Genomic DNA, 14545 nt, shown 5'->3' with positions numbered 1-14545 from the left:
GCGGGAGAGCGAGCGACAGATGGAGGGGGGGATGGAATGAGCGAGGCAGGGCTTCGGAGAAGGGGCAGGGCCTTGGGGCAGGGGGCGGGGTAAGGGTGTTTAGGTTTGTGTGATTAGACAGTTGGCAACCCTACCTGGTATCGGTGTTGACTAGTAGGTTTAGTCGTCTGGTTAATAAATGCATGCAAAAATATTTCCAGACTGCTCTGTTCAAAACTTACTTAAAAATATCCTTTTAACTGTAAACCAGGATTATGACTAAAACTTTATCTCTCATTCTTGTAGCCTTTCCTCCCCACATGTTTGTACTTGGGAACTAGGCTTTTTTATGCCATTACAGCTCTTAAAATGCTAGCAGCAGCATGGATTATTGCTTAGGGCCTCGAACGGGGCTATATCTTATACTGCAATCAGAGGTGTGACTGCAGCACGTGTAGACACATTGCTACCTCAGATAACAATAGCAATGAAGCAGCAGGGGCTGTACAAGCCCATCCAGGTCCCTCGATATGTATGTACTCAAGCAGCTTGCCTGGGCTGCCATGGCTTCACTGCTATTGTTATTTGAGTTCGCTAGATCAAGACGGAGTTCTGTTCCCTGCTTGAAAACTGACTTGTGTGACCTTTGGCAAATCACTTCACCGCTGTGACTCTCTTTTTCCCGCCACCCTTTCTCTGTCTGGCCTATTTAAATTGTAGATTCTTTGGGACAGGGACTGTTTGCTATTATGTGCTTGTACCGTGCCTAGCACAATGGGTTTCTAATCTCAGTTGTGGCCTCCGGGCACTGCTGAAATGACACTACTATGATTTTGATCTTATTGAAATCAATGGGAGGTTAGCCCATTTGTAGCCCCCCCCCTTTCTTTTCCTCTGCATGATCGTCGTAGAAGTCTCGCAAACCTCTGCTCATTACTACCACCACCTGTCAAGCATTTTTAGCCGCTTTGGATGAAGAACATATACATCCAACTGGATTGAGCAAAATTAATGTTTTCCAGTTGGCTTGAAAACCTGGGAGAGCTGAGGTGGAGGTGCGTGGGGGCCTCCCACAAACCCAGGTGCTTTAATAATAGGACGGAGCTGGCTGCCAAACATACAGGCTCCCCTCTAGAGGGAGATTTAGCTTCATGTGCACAAGGAGGAAGGCCAGCAGTTGCCAAGCGCGCACAGCCTGGGAAACAAGGAGATTTGAGGAGTATAAAAAGTCCTGCACACTTAATTGGTAAGAGGCTGCCGAAAATAAGCTGGGCCTCTCACATCAAATATATGATAGCCTCCTATTGACCTCTTAAACCTTCCCCTCGGTCTGCTGCCATGCTAGCTGGCGGCGGAGGTATCTGTTGAAGCTGTGTTGTTGCTGTTGTGTGGGTGATTGCAAATGTGGTCACAAATGGAGCTGTTATTTCTTTAAAAAGTTTTAAGGTGGTTTATATAAAGATAAACCTCCTGAGTCTTCTGTCCATGTGTGTGTGTGTGTGTGTGTGTGTTTGTGCATGTGTAGGCGTGAATGTAGAGCTGGTCAGAGGTGCTAGAGCGGCAGACTGAAGGCCTCTGTTTATCCTCAAAACAGCTAGAGCATGAGAAGAGCCACTGCTGTCCCTCAGCTCTGAAAATAGTTTGGACCCATTCATTTTTTGGCTTCTTTACTGAAACTGCCAACAAAGGAGCCTTTTTTGTGTTTGGGTTTTTGGGGATGTGGCCCCTGGGAACTAAAGGGAGACCACCATGCTCATTTCATGTAGGCCACGTAAGGACAGTTTTCTTTTACTAGCAAGTCAGTCAGGATTTGAACGGATGACTTTGAGGTGATATATTTCACCCAGCCCTGGAGCTACGCATTCCTGCCACTCATTTGCTCTTACACTAGAATCTCTTTGGCATCATCATTGTCCACAGTGGTGACTGAATTGCAAATTGTTTAGCGGTTTGGGCAAAGTGGCCGTGGGAGGGGACTTAAAGGGGCATCACCTCAACCCCAGTCTCTAAAGCAATATGTCTGTGCAGCATACAGAGTGCCTGGGTGGGGGGGGGCTGGAGCACTGCACTTGAACTGGCTCCATGGCAACTGCTCCAATTCACATCTGGCTTAAAGCCCCTTTTGTACCCTGCTTTGTGAGCCTTGCAGAGCATTCATCAGCTGCTTGGTCTCTTTGACAAATCAAAACTGATCCCGATCTCTTTTATAAACATCCCTCTTACGTGTTTGTAGACAATTATGTTTCTTTTCAGTCTTCTTTTCCCCAGATGTAATCTACCCAGTAAAGAACAATACATTATAAATTGTAAAGAAGAAGAGAAAAGAAAAGTAAAAGCCTTTTGTGACTTTGTCTTTCACCCCAGTGTGCGTGGTGGCCTTTCAGCTTTCAACTTTTAAAATGCTCCCTTCCCAGCCATTCAGTTCCATTCATTTCTATTATTCTTTAAATTACAGCCGTGATCACTGTGAATAATTCATGTGTGTGAAGTGATTTGAACGGCCCTGGGGATTAGGAATCTTTGGCTAGTTCCAGAGCTGCTGAAGGGCAAATAGTCCCGCTTGGCAATGAGTATTTTTAACAAAAAAATGCATTTTTATTTATTTTTCCTGTTCTCTCCAAATGAGGTCAGCACAAGACACCCGGGTGCTACTTAAGCCCTCAACATAGTGTTTAAATGGGACTTAATTGGTGCCTAGGCCCCATTCAAGGCCTCTGCTCAGGGGGGTCAATATCATCCTTTAAGATTTCTCCATCACAAAGCTGGATGGCGGTGTGGGCTGGGGCGGTGTGGTCCAGAGAATCCTCACCATTAGCAAAGCATGACCTTGCCCTACTTTTCCAGATCTGTGCAGGGCAGTATGTTTGCTTTGAGTTTTTGGCATTTTATGTTACACTGGAGGTAACTGTCTTTCACCTCTGTCCATTTCCACGATTATCAGCAGAGTCATAGCCATTTACACTGGCCCAGATGGCTTGGTGCAAACTAAAACAAGATGCCTTTAATTCATATAAAAATAAGTGCAGTGTTAAAGAGGTGCTGACTCAAGGGCCACAAACTAGTTTGGATAAACGTCTGAGTTCCCTGGTGTTTCTACCAACCTTGTAGGTTCGCCTGTCTCTATGTAAGGTGTCACCCAATTAATTTAGATTTGGTGGGAATGGTTGAAATGAAGTCAGTTCAGATCGTAAATCCTGTGGGTCAGGGACTTGTCTAATACCTGACGTTTGTACAGCACCTAGCACAATGGGGCCAAACTTGGTTGGTCCTCAGGAACTACTGTAATAAACACGATTATTAATAATAATTAATGTAATTACCAACTGCACAGTGCAGGTGCAGGGTGGGGGTTGCATATAGAAATGCAAACTAAGAAGTGATTAGCTGGATAGGGAGGGAGCCCCGATCCTTTGTTACTGAGAGTGCTGCTGTGCAGTCTGCTATTCCTCCATCCTAGAAGCAGGAGGAAGGCCACATGAATTTATTTATTATTAAGTCTTCTCAGACCCACCCTTTCTTTTCCCACATCCTGCCACTATCTTTCCCCTGTGCTGTTGAGAATAAGAATGCTCAGAGGCCTTCCTTCTGTTCAGTGCTTAACTTTACTGATATCCACATGCAGGCTCTGCTTGCAACTGCACTGAAGTGTAACAGCCTTGTGCCCTGGGCAAGGATCTGCAGGATCAATGTCATAGAGAGGAATCCTGCTCTGCCACGCATGGCTGTACTGGGCAGAGGACCCACCTGTGGCAGAGGAGGGTTAGGCTCTGCTTTCAGCTGTGCATATGACTGGGAGTTCAAATATATCCTCACAAAGAAAGCGGAGCCGCTGGCACCTCTCGCTGCACCTTGCTCTTGTGGTTTTATTCCTGACCACAAATATTGTACGTTGGAGCTCACGGCAGTGGAACCTGTACGCATTATGATACATCACAGTGGTGACTGCGGAGCTTCCGTTTGGAACTCCCTGTCCTGCATTGGGGTCCCCAGGCTGCTGACAAAGTTACAGGGTTGAGATCTAAAGACTGTCTCTTTAGAATTGGCATGGACGCACCATCAATTATCTGAGCTCCAGGGAAGGGAGCATTGTGGAGCCTCTTGGAATGGCTGCCAGGAGAGGATTGGAACCGCTCAAGGGTAAATATGTTGCTACTTCATGATGGATTGGTCTGGTGAAGATGTAAGTTGCATTTATAAGGAGATTTTGCTGAAATCCTCCCCCCCCAATTCTTATGTGTTCAGCACCCATGTTGAGCCACTGGACAAGAGGAGATTTTATCATAAAATGTGTGTATTTTTGTATCTTTTACTGATGTGTGGAAGTTTATCTGTAATCACTAATTCCTCACAACTGAATCAATGTTTAAGCCATTTTAAATTTTACACATGCATGGGGCAGAAACTCAGCTTCATGGAAGTCAATGATGAAACCTCCACTGATGTCAGTAGGGCCAGGATTTGGCCCTTGGTGTTTTGAGAAATGTAACCTTAAAATCCCTTTGTGTTGCTAATTGCATTCTTTTATTCTCTTTCCTTAAGCCCCATGAAGAAAATACTCTGAAGACAATGGAGCTGTGACATTCTACGTCAACTTGCCAACTGGAACTATGGAAATTATAGAAGATTGCCAGCACGCTCATGCTGGGCTGGTGCCAAATGGATACAGGAACAAGATTTTTCAAGCCAATCCAGAGGATGGGAGCACTGAGACACTAAAGATTTGTGACCTTCAGCACTGTAACTCCAGAGGCATCAACCAAAATGCAACGGAAGAGGCAGCCAGGTATAAGAAGAAAGCCAAGGGCAACCGGATTTGGAATTTTGTTAGCCGAAGGAAAGGTCCCTCCATGAATAACAAAAGACCCCAGTCCATGATCCTGCTAGGAGATACCTCAGAGACCTTAGAAGAAAAACGCAAGATGTCCTTCATGGAGAGGGTGAGGTCCTTTAAAAAGCTAAGAACCTCCAGCATGTCTAAAAATGTGGATTTGAGACCCTCCAAAGCCAAAGTTTCTCGCATCCCTGAGGAGGACCAGGAGGACAGTGACCAAAGGGCAGTCTACAGGATTAAGAAACTAGCTGACAGTCAGAGGCCTTTCCGTCATTCGTATGCAGGGTACATCGATGATTTGGATTCTTCCTTTGAAGACGTAGAGTTAAATGTCAGCATTCCAGAAATTGATGCCAATGAAAATAAATGGCTCAGGGATATTAGTGTCAGAATACACAGTGAAGATAATGATAGTAACTGCCATAAAATGTCAGCTAGAAAGAGCAAGCTTTTGAATTTTGAAAACTCTAAGAGTTCTGCGATTACAGAAAGGGACAATCAAAAGAGGTGTCCCATGCTTCCTGAGGAGAGCAGGAGAGGAAAAAGCTCTGATGTCTGGAGCTATCTGAAGGGAATTTCATTGTCTAGCAAAGATAATTCAAAGTTGCTCAATCAAAGTGTTGAAACAAATTTCCAGAACTTAGAAAATATAACTGATAATTCTGCTTCTTATTTTGACTTTGATACGAGATGTGAGGAGAATCTTAGCCAGCCTAAAAAATCAAACAGTGAAATGAAAGCCAGTCACTTTGGTGGTGTTCTTCGGTTCTTTAACAGTGTGGCTGAGGCAGCTAGGAAGTGGCGAGGCTCTTCCCGGACATTTTCACAGGGAGAGCAAAGACCTCAGTCCAATTTCAGAAGTCAGAGACAGGAAGCCTCCTCCCACAAAGAGTCTTTGGTTATTGAGAATGAAAATGCCAGAGCTTTCTCTTCAACGGGAATGTCATTGCGGTCTCCAGATTCTGGGATTTGGGATAATCATAGTTCTGAGAGTTCAACAGGAAAAGCGCTGCCTCAGCAAAGTGTTGAAGCAGAGTTATCTCAAGAGATCAGCAGCTCTGCTCTGAACAATGAGAATGATAGTTTTAACGAACTTTCTGACCTTGGGCCAGGTCCATCCATCTCCCCACTGCCAGAACTTCCAGATGACCATTATGCTCTGTTAAGCACACAAGGCCCATCTAAGGCTCTATCACAGTTTCCAGACATGGCTGTGACTGAATTAGATGCTCGGGACCCGGGCAGCTCTCCGGCGGCGGATGCTTGGGACCCGGGCAGTTCTCCGGCGGCGGATGTTCGGGACCCGGGCAGCTCTCCGGCGGGGGATGTTCGGGACCCGGGCAGCTCTCCGGCGGCGGATGCTCGGGACCCGGGCAGCTCTCCGGCGGCGGATGCTTGGGAACTTGGAAATATTGAGTTACATTTGAAAGACAGGGCTAAGACTAAACTGGGTATTCAGGAACTGAGTAGCACTCCAAAGTATACTCAGGACACTAGGAGTACTTCAGTGGATATTCAGGACCTGGACAAGACTCAATCACATTCTCAAGATCTTTCTAAGAGTAAACTGGATACTCGGGACCCAGAGAGTGCTCTGACTGGTACTCAAGGCCTCTTTGCAGTTACTCTTTTAAAACATGTAACAGATAATGAGCAAGCTTTAGAATTGGAGGATTCTCCTATCAAAGAACATGAAATAAGTTTACCAGGAGAACAAATTTCCATGGAGAGGCCAGACAAAGCAAATCACTTTAAATATAGTAAAGTGTGCCATCAGATCCAGATGAGCCTCTGTACAATTGTCTCCTTCGGGGAACTCAACAATGGAAAGGTATGACCAATCTTCACTGTAACACTGTCGCAATAAGACACTATACAATACTCCCTCCTGGGTAGAAGGTCTGCGGACAAAACTGGTTTTGATATAGTTTATCTGGTCTTCCAATTCAATTAGACCTTCATATCATATATGGATGAAGGCAGTGGACACATCTTTTAAAGCAGACAAAAAAGGAGTCAGTAGGCTGATGGTATCTCTGAGCTACTTGTTTTAGAACTATTTGGCCACCTCACACATATCAATGTGCCTGTGGAAGGGTAGCTGTGGCAAAAACAGCCCCAGCATAGAGAGAAACTTTACAGTTATTTCCAAAAAGCATCTTTAGTTCCCCCCGACACACACACATTTAACTCATTCAAAGATTTGACTTGGTACTGCTTGACATTATGATTAAAAAATTTAAAAAAAATATAAAATTAACATGGCACACATTATATGGATTAAAAACTGGCTAACTGATAGGTCTCAAAATATAATTGTAAGTGGGAGAATTATCATTGAGCGGGTGTGTTTCCAGTGGAGTCCCAGGGATTGGGTCTTGACCCTACACTAGTTAACATTTTATCAGTGACCTGGAAGGAAACACTAGATCACTGATAAAGTTTGGAGATGACACAAAAATTGGGGGAATGCTAAATAATGAAAAGGACAGGTCACTGATTCAGAGCAATCTGGATCACTTGGAAAACTGGGTACATGCAAACAATGTGTTTTAATGCATCTAAATGTAAACACATATGTATAGGAACAAAGCATATAGGCCATACTTACAGGATAGGGAATCCCAGGAAGCAGTGACTCTGTACAAGATTTGGGTGTTATGGTGGATAATCGTCTGAACATGATCTCCCAGTGTAAAGCTGTGGCCAAAACAGCTAATGCAATCTTGGGAGGCAGAAACAGGGGAATCTTGAATAGGAGTAGAGAGGTTATTTTACCTCTGTATTTGGTACTGGTGTGACTGCTGCTGGAATCCTGTATCCTGTTCTGGTGCCCACATTTCAAGAAGGATGTTGATAAAATTGAAGAGGGTTCAGAGAAAAGCCATGAGAATGATTAAAACATGCCTTAGAGTGATAGATCAGAGATCTCAATCAATTTAGCTTAACAAAGAGAAGGTTAAGGGGTTACAGTCTATATTCATCTAAATAGGGAACCAGTATTTAATAATGGGCTCTTCAATGTAGCAGAGAAAAATATATCATGATCCAAATGCTCAAAGTTGAAGCTAGACAAATTCAGACTGGAAATAAGGTGTAAATTTTTGACAGTGAGGTAATTAACCATTGGAACAATTTACCAAGAGTGTGGTGGATTCTCCATCACTGGCAATTTTAAAATCAAGCTTGGATGTTTTTTTTTACAAGATCTGCTCTAGAAATTATTTTGGGGAAGTTCTATGGTATGTGCTATGCAGGAGGGCAGACAAGATGATCACAATGGTCCCTTCTGGTCTTGGAATCTATGAAAAGTAGAAGTTAAAGTGCTGAAATTCTTCAGGTTACGCGGGATTTTTAAGCATCCAGTGGATAAAGTGTATTCAGCACTTTCGTTTCAACCCCTAGGCTTGGATTTTTACAGTAGCATCTAGGAACCCCAGTCATGGACCAGGACCCCACTGTGCTAGGTGCTGCACAAACACAGGAAAAAGAGATGGTCCTTGCCCCAAAGAACATGCAGTCTAAGTTATGTGCCTGACTACCATTGAAAGTCAAGAGTGTTGGTTATCTAACTCAGGTAGCCCCCTTTGAAAGCCCCAGCCCTAGTTTACTTTCATTTTGCCACAGTTTGAGCTTCAACAAGTCTTCTAAAGACCTTCCAAAGAACAATGAATAGTGGTATTTAGAGCCAAGTTGTAAGTCTATTTTAAAAAAAGAATTTTCCAGGTGAAATATTGCAGGTTGGTAGCACCAGAAAATGTCTGACTTCTCCATTGGTCTGGTGCCGAACCTGGGGCCCAATCCAAAGGCCTTTGAAGTGAAAAGACTCCCACTGGGTTTCAATGGGCTTTGGATCAAGGCCTTATTCTGTGCTCATCTCTGTAGCCTCTGAGTACATATGTACCTCTCCATATGGGACAGGTATAGTGTGGGCAGCAGAAGTGGTGTGCTCTGACCCCTCATTGTCACATGCTAATGGGCCTCAAGCCTGTCCTGGAGGGACCAGTTTCTATGTATCAGCGAGATCATCAATACATGGGGCCCATTCAGTCATTGGCTCTTTGCCCAGTCGGTCAAGGCACACATTCCTTTCAGTACCAGTAGTGCTGGAGACTTGTGGATGCCTGTGTTCCTGGAACTGGACTGAGATGCAGCTATTCGCTTCACACAGGCCACTGCTAGTGATCCTGAGACAGGATGGGAGGCATTTTTTAGATGCCAGAAGGGGAATGCTTGCCAGTTCATGAACAACTTTCCTCCCTTCCCCTGGCTTGAAGAGACCAGACACTGCAGAGGTTATGAGACTAGTCTCTCTTGGAAAAGGGGGCCATTACAACATCTGAGCCAAAAAGAGATGTTTTGGCAATTGGCAGCAGATTATAAATACTGAGATAAACATTCCTGGATGCCTAACTCCAGGCTGAAATGGATATGGCTATTCTGATGTGTATCATTTCTTGCTATATTAATTTGGCCCTGACAATGTGCACAGCGCTGTACAATACACAAAAACAGACAGTTTGTGTCCCAGAGAGCTTGACGTCTGATAACAGATACTTGCAAGATGGGACTGGGCAAGAGAACAACTTAAACATTAATTAACTGTTCAATGATAAATCCCTTCTTGTGAGCCTCATGGAAGAAATGCTCCTTAAGAGGATCTTGAGTGAAGAGAGGGCAACGGCTTGTCAGACAGCGTTCAGTTCATAGGAGGCAATGTGGAAATGTGATGGACTGCGCAAGCAAGCTAACGTTAATCTCTCCAACCCAGTAGCTAGCTGAGTGCAATGTATATATCTTTATATCTAATCTCAGGGCTCTTGTAGCTAAATCTAAATGATTTCCCAGATCAGCTGCATGAACAGGATATGTGATGTGTCCTCTGATCATGGCTGACCTGCTGTAGCTCACAAACATTACCAACAAACTTAATCAAGTACGGCTAGCGTGACCAGATAGCAAGTGTGAAAAATCGGGACAGGGGATGGGGGGTAATAGGCACCTATATAAGAAAAAGTCCTGAATATCGGGACTGTCCCTATAAAATCGGGACATGTGGTCACCCTAAGTATGGCACTTGAGATAATTGGGCAGGAAACTTCCCCATGAATTCCTGTGGAGTATGATGAGAATAATTGTAACAACTCATGTGTCGTCCAGCCTCAGGAGTCCAGGACGCTCATGTTTCTTTTGGCGAAAAGAACTTTCAGGTTAAAGGGAAAATATCTGGCCAGTGGCAGTTTTCACTTGGTTTTCCAAAGCTGGATATGGTGGTGGCTAGAGAATAAGAAGCAGTTACAACTTACTAGTGTTCTAGCAGGAGCAGAAGAGGAAAGCCCAAAATAGCTGCAAAGGAGGAAGATGCTGGAAAAGCAGCAGCAGTGGGCACAGGGCCTGAAGGGAGCAGAGAGCCCATCTGGAATTCCTATACAAAATATTCTTATGTATCTGGGGGATTTGCCTGATTGTGCGATCAGGGAGTGGCAGTTGGAAATATTTAATCCCAAACTCGACATGCTTAAACTGGAGTATTACACTAATAGAGATCTCTGTGCTCTTGCTGATAAAGGGACAAATCCAACCGCCCCTGGACACCTGTGAGCAGATCCCCCCGCCTCTCTAGGCTACGGTTCCATTGCTCAAAGAAGGGGCTGGATTTCAGGTGAAGTACTTGGCATGCGTAGGGGGCAGGTGATGCTAGGGTGGTGGTTCAGATGGGGAAGATGAGAATCCAGCCACAGTGAAGACTAAGTGATAAATCCTGTGAGGTTTAAAATCTGCCAGGGATCCTGAAAACTTCTCAGAAGTTGAATAGTCATAGTCAATATCTGCAAAACAACCTTCCATAAAATATACAAAGGCCCTGGTCCTCATTGAGGACAAATGAATAAAACAGACGTGGAGTTTCCAGACGTGGCTCTTTGTGAGATCAGACATTCCCAAGAAAGCTAAAAGCAGTGTAGTCTAGTGCACAGGGCACTGGACCGGGGTCTATTGCTAGCTCTAATGCTGACCTGCTGTGTGACTGTGGGCAAGTCATCTCTCTCTGCCTCTGTTTCCCTTTTTGGCTGTCATAGACTGTAAGCTTTTCAGGGCAGGGACTGTCTGCTGTTATGTGTATGTACAATGTCTAGAACAATGGGATCCTAATGTTGATGAGGGTCTCTAGACACTACCCTAATATAAATAATAATAATAATTTTAAAGGGTAAAAAACTACTTATTTTTCAGACTTTTAGTTAACTTTAAACTTGCCCTGTCCATTTGCTCTCAGACCCTACTCAAAATTCTCCTCTCTTCCTGGGACACATCAAACCATTCAGCCAGAAAGGATTTGAGGAATTTAAAGAATAGTAGGAGTTAAAATCAGGTTGCAAATGGAAAGTTAGGTATAACCTTAACAAGCTGAACTACCGCAGCGCCAGAGTAAAATCTGCATCCTGATTTTAAGCTTATGGCTAAATATTAGAAACAACTGGTAAGGTGAACGTCAGGTTCCTCTGGAGCTCAAACGATTTAAAAACCCGACCTGCAAACTGGCCAAAGCTGCCATCTTCATTTCTACCATTCCAAGAAATATAGCATCTCCCTGCAATCCACATTATCTCGCCCAAAAAGAGCACACAGCTCCCAGGAGTGACCTCACGGCATCTAGCATTGCCGAATTGCTGATCCGACAATATCAGCATTTCGGGAAGAAGTCAGCCTGGAGCCAGGCATACCCAAGTTTGATGTAACGATGTACTCTACCAGCTTCCATCAGTTTGAGATGGTGGCTGGGTGGAAAGGGAGGATGCCTGGTTGTCGTTGCTGTAGAATGATTTAGACTTTAGAGCATACACACGCCTAAAATGCAAAATCCAGCTCTTGATTTCTAATCATCCAGTTCTTGGGAGGGAGGGGTGTTATAGATCTATGGTTTTGGAATGATATGGGGGACAATCGCAAAATTTCAGTCTGGGTTCATGTTTCAAACACCACTTCACACCCACTTCTGTTGTGGACACCTTCCCCCCCCACCCCCCAATCCCAGTTACCTCCAGGTACTGAGTATTTCAGCCCAGCCTTTTCCACACTTAATAGGAAAGTGTCACTCTTAACTGTGAAAGCATGGCTGGCTTTTAACTGCAATCCTTTTGTGCCCTCTGCTGGCTATTGGTGAAATCAGTATGTTTCGATTTTCAGGAACTAACTTTTTACCAGCTACCTACTGATTTGAATTTTCAGTCCAAAGGGATTCCTTATGGATTCCTTCTAGCAGCAGATTCTTGTAGCTGCATGGAGTAAGCCGGTAAGTAAGTCAGTTGTCTCTATTACCTTTTTCTGGGGGCATGTTGCAGCCAGAGCTGTGAAAGTCAGATTCCTGCAGACTGCAGCCCTGTCTGGAAGGTCATCTTCAGCATAGGATTTGGGTGCCGTGTCAAGATGGCTGTCTGCGCCTGAGCCACAACAGATTATTCACTCACAGACCCCTGCCACTCTTATAAAACAGGCAGCTATTGCCCCAGATTGCTATGAAGTGATCCCTCGTTCTGTGATTGATACTGCTGAAAGTCATTGGTGGAACAGCCCCTTTCTTCACCTTAGTGTTGGTGAATATCATTGAGTTGATTGAATTGTTACTGCCACTAAAGATCCCCCATAAAGCAGGCCATATTAGTGGGGAGCATGACCAATGATCTCCCATAAAGCATTCCACATTTTGAGGTGTGAGCAATGCTAGCAAACATTATTTGCTAGTAGAGTAACTGATGCTTTAATTCATGAGTGGCACATATAATTTCTCATGCAGTAACTGCACACCATGTGGATATGCCTTGGAAATTCAGGGACTCAGAAGGGCATTCTCTCTGCATATGCCTGTTCTGCCTGGACTGGTACATTCAGTAGAATAGCAGGTGCATAGTCTGCTGATTAAGCACAGGACTTGGACTCAGGAGTTCTAAATTCAGCCACAGACTTGCAGCTTTGCTTATCTTCATTTTGTAGCAGCTGGTACAATTTGCTTCTCACAACTGGGAGAAGCTGCTATTTTCTTCTTCTCTATTTGGCAAGAAATGGCTGGTAATGTTCAGCAAGTTCTCACAGTGGCCTTTTCAGTTTAGTTTATTGTTGTATTGGCCGTCTGGCATTTAATGTTGCAAAGATTACTGTAGAGACCTATAACTACATAGTAGCCAGGAGAAGGGATATTTCCTAGAGCTGATCATCAGAGTTCTCTCTCTAAGGCCTGGTCTACACTAACCCCCCAAGTCGAACTAAGGTACGCAGCTTCAGCTACGTGAATAACGTAGCTGAAGTCGACATACCTTAGTTCGAACTTACCGCGGTTCAGACGCGGTCCACACGCGGCAGGCAGGCTCCCCGTCGACTCCGCGGTACTCCTCTCGCCGAGCCGGAGTACCGCAGTCGACGGCGAGCACTTCCGGGATCGATTTATCGCGTCCAGACCAGACGCGATAAATCGAACCCGGAAGTTCGATTTCCAGCCGTCGAACTAACCGGTAAGTATAGACCAGCCCTAACTCACAGTTAATATTGGCCCATTGACAGCTGGAGTACCACTGATTAAACTTCAGACTAATATTTCAAATCAAGAAATGATACTTCACTTCCCCACTCTCTTAAATCTTGCTTGGGCCAAATGGCTGCTATGTTCTATTCTGTAGTAGCTATATTTTAGTGGCAGGGCCATTTGTCTCCAAGCTGTTCTGATTTTCAGACACTTTTTTATTTTAATAACCACAAGGTACTAGTAAAATCTTAATGACAAAAACTTCTATTTTTTCTTTAACTGGTGTTTTGTCTGGGAATGCTGTTATTTTGCTGTCAGTGAGAGGTTTGGCAGTGTATGTAAAGCCTGGTGGCTTTATTCATACATATTTGACTCAGCCAGCTAGTTGGCACATGGCTAATCCGTGTAACCACATGTTCCCCTAATTGTGATCTGCTGTTCCCTATTCCCTACATTAGTTTGTTATAACCACTTGTGGCTTTTTAATTCGTTCCCTGTCCCAAACAGCTTACAATCTGTTTTACACTATGTGTTTGTACAGTGTCCCGCTCACTGGGGCTTTGATCTCAGTTGATGTCTCTGGGCATTACTGTCCTATAAATAATAATAAATAATAATAAAGAACTATAAAATGTCACACATTCCCTGCAACCTCTTCCCATTAACCAGTCTTATTGCCACTTCATCTACAAGGAAGTCCTCCTGCATTCATAACATACATAAAGCTGGAATGGCTGGTAAATGTACCTTGAAATGGAACCTACTTTGTCTACCATTGTGTCTCCTAATCAAGAGAAGAATGGTGGTCCAGTGGGTAACGTGCTAGCCTGGGACTTGGGGAATGTAAGTTCAGTTCTTTATTCTGATGTAGACTTCCTGCGTGACCTTGGGCAAGTAACTTATTCTCTGTTTGCCTCAGTTTCCCATCTGTAAAATGTATTTATCCTCAAAACACAGGAATGTTTTGAGGATAAATACATTAAAGGCACTCACTTACTGTGGTAATGGGGGCCATGTAAATACCTAAGATACATAGATGCAACTCTCATCTAGCCCGAAAGCTTAGTAAAAAGAGGGTAATAACTATTGGAACAATTTACATATAGTCATGGTGAATTCTACATCACTGGTGATTTTTAAATCAAGATTGAATGTTTGTCTAAAACAGGGATCGGCAACCTTTGGCACGCAGCCCGCCAGAGTGCTTACCCTGGCAGGCT

The 14545-nt window shown here is 44.2% G+C and overlaps 1 protein-coding gene across 1 annotated transcript in view; it reads left to right on the top strand.

Annotated features, from left to right (window-relative positions):
• Nucleotides 1–14545, top strand: part of ARHGEF9 (Cdc42 guanine nucleotide exchange factor 9) — a 294569-nt gene that overhangs the window by 36326 nt on the left and 243698 nt on the right. The window contains exon 2 of the mRNA XM_024209276.3: nt 4519–6641. Within this exon, the coding sequence (XP_024065044.1) occupies nt 4587–6641 (2055 nt within the window). The 5' untranslated portion in view covers nt 4519–4586. The remainder of the gene's footprint in view (nt 1–4518; nt 6642–14545) is intronic.

This window comes from Terrapene carolina, unplaced genomic scaffold (genome assembly GCF_002925995.2).
Source record: "Terrapene carolina triunguis isolate 2854851 unplaced genomic scaffold, T_m_triunguis-2.0 Scaffold131, whole genome shotgun sequence".
NCBI lineage: Eukaryota > Metazoa > Chordata > Testudines > Emydidae > Terrapene > Terrapene triunguis.
Note: the sequence above shows the minus strand (reverse complement) of the source record. Positions and strands in the feature narration are given on the sequence as shown.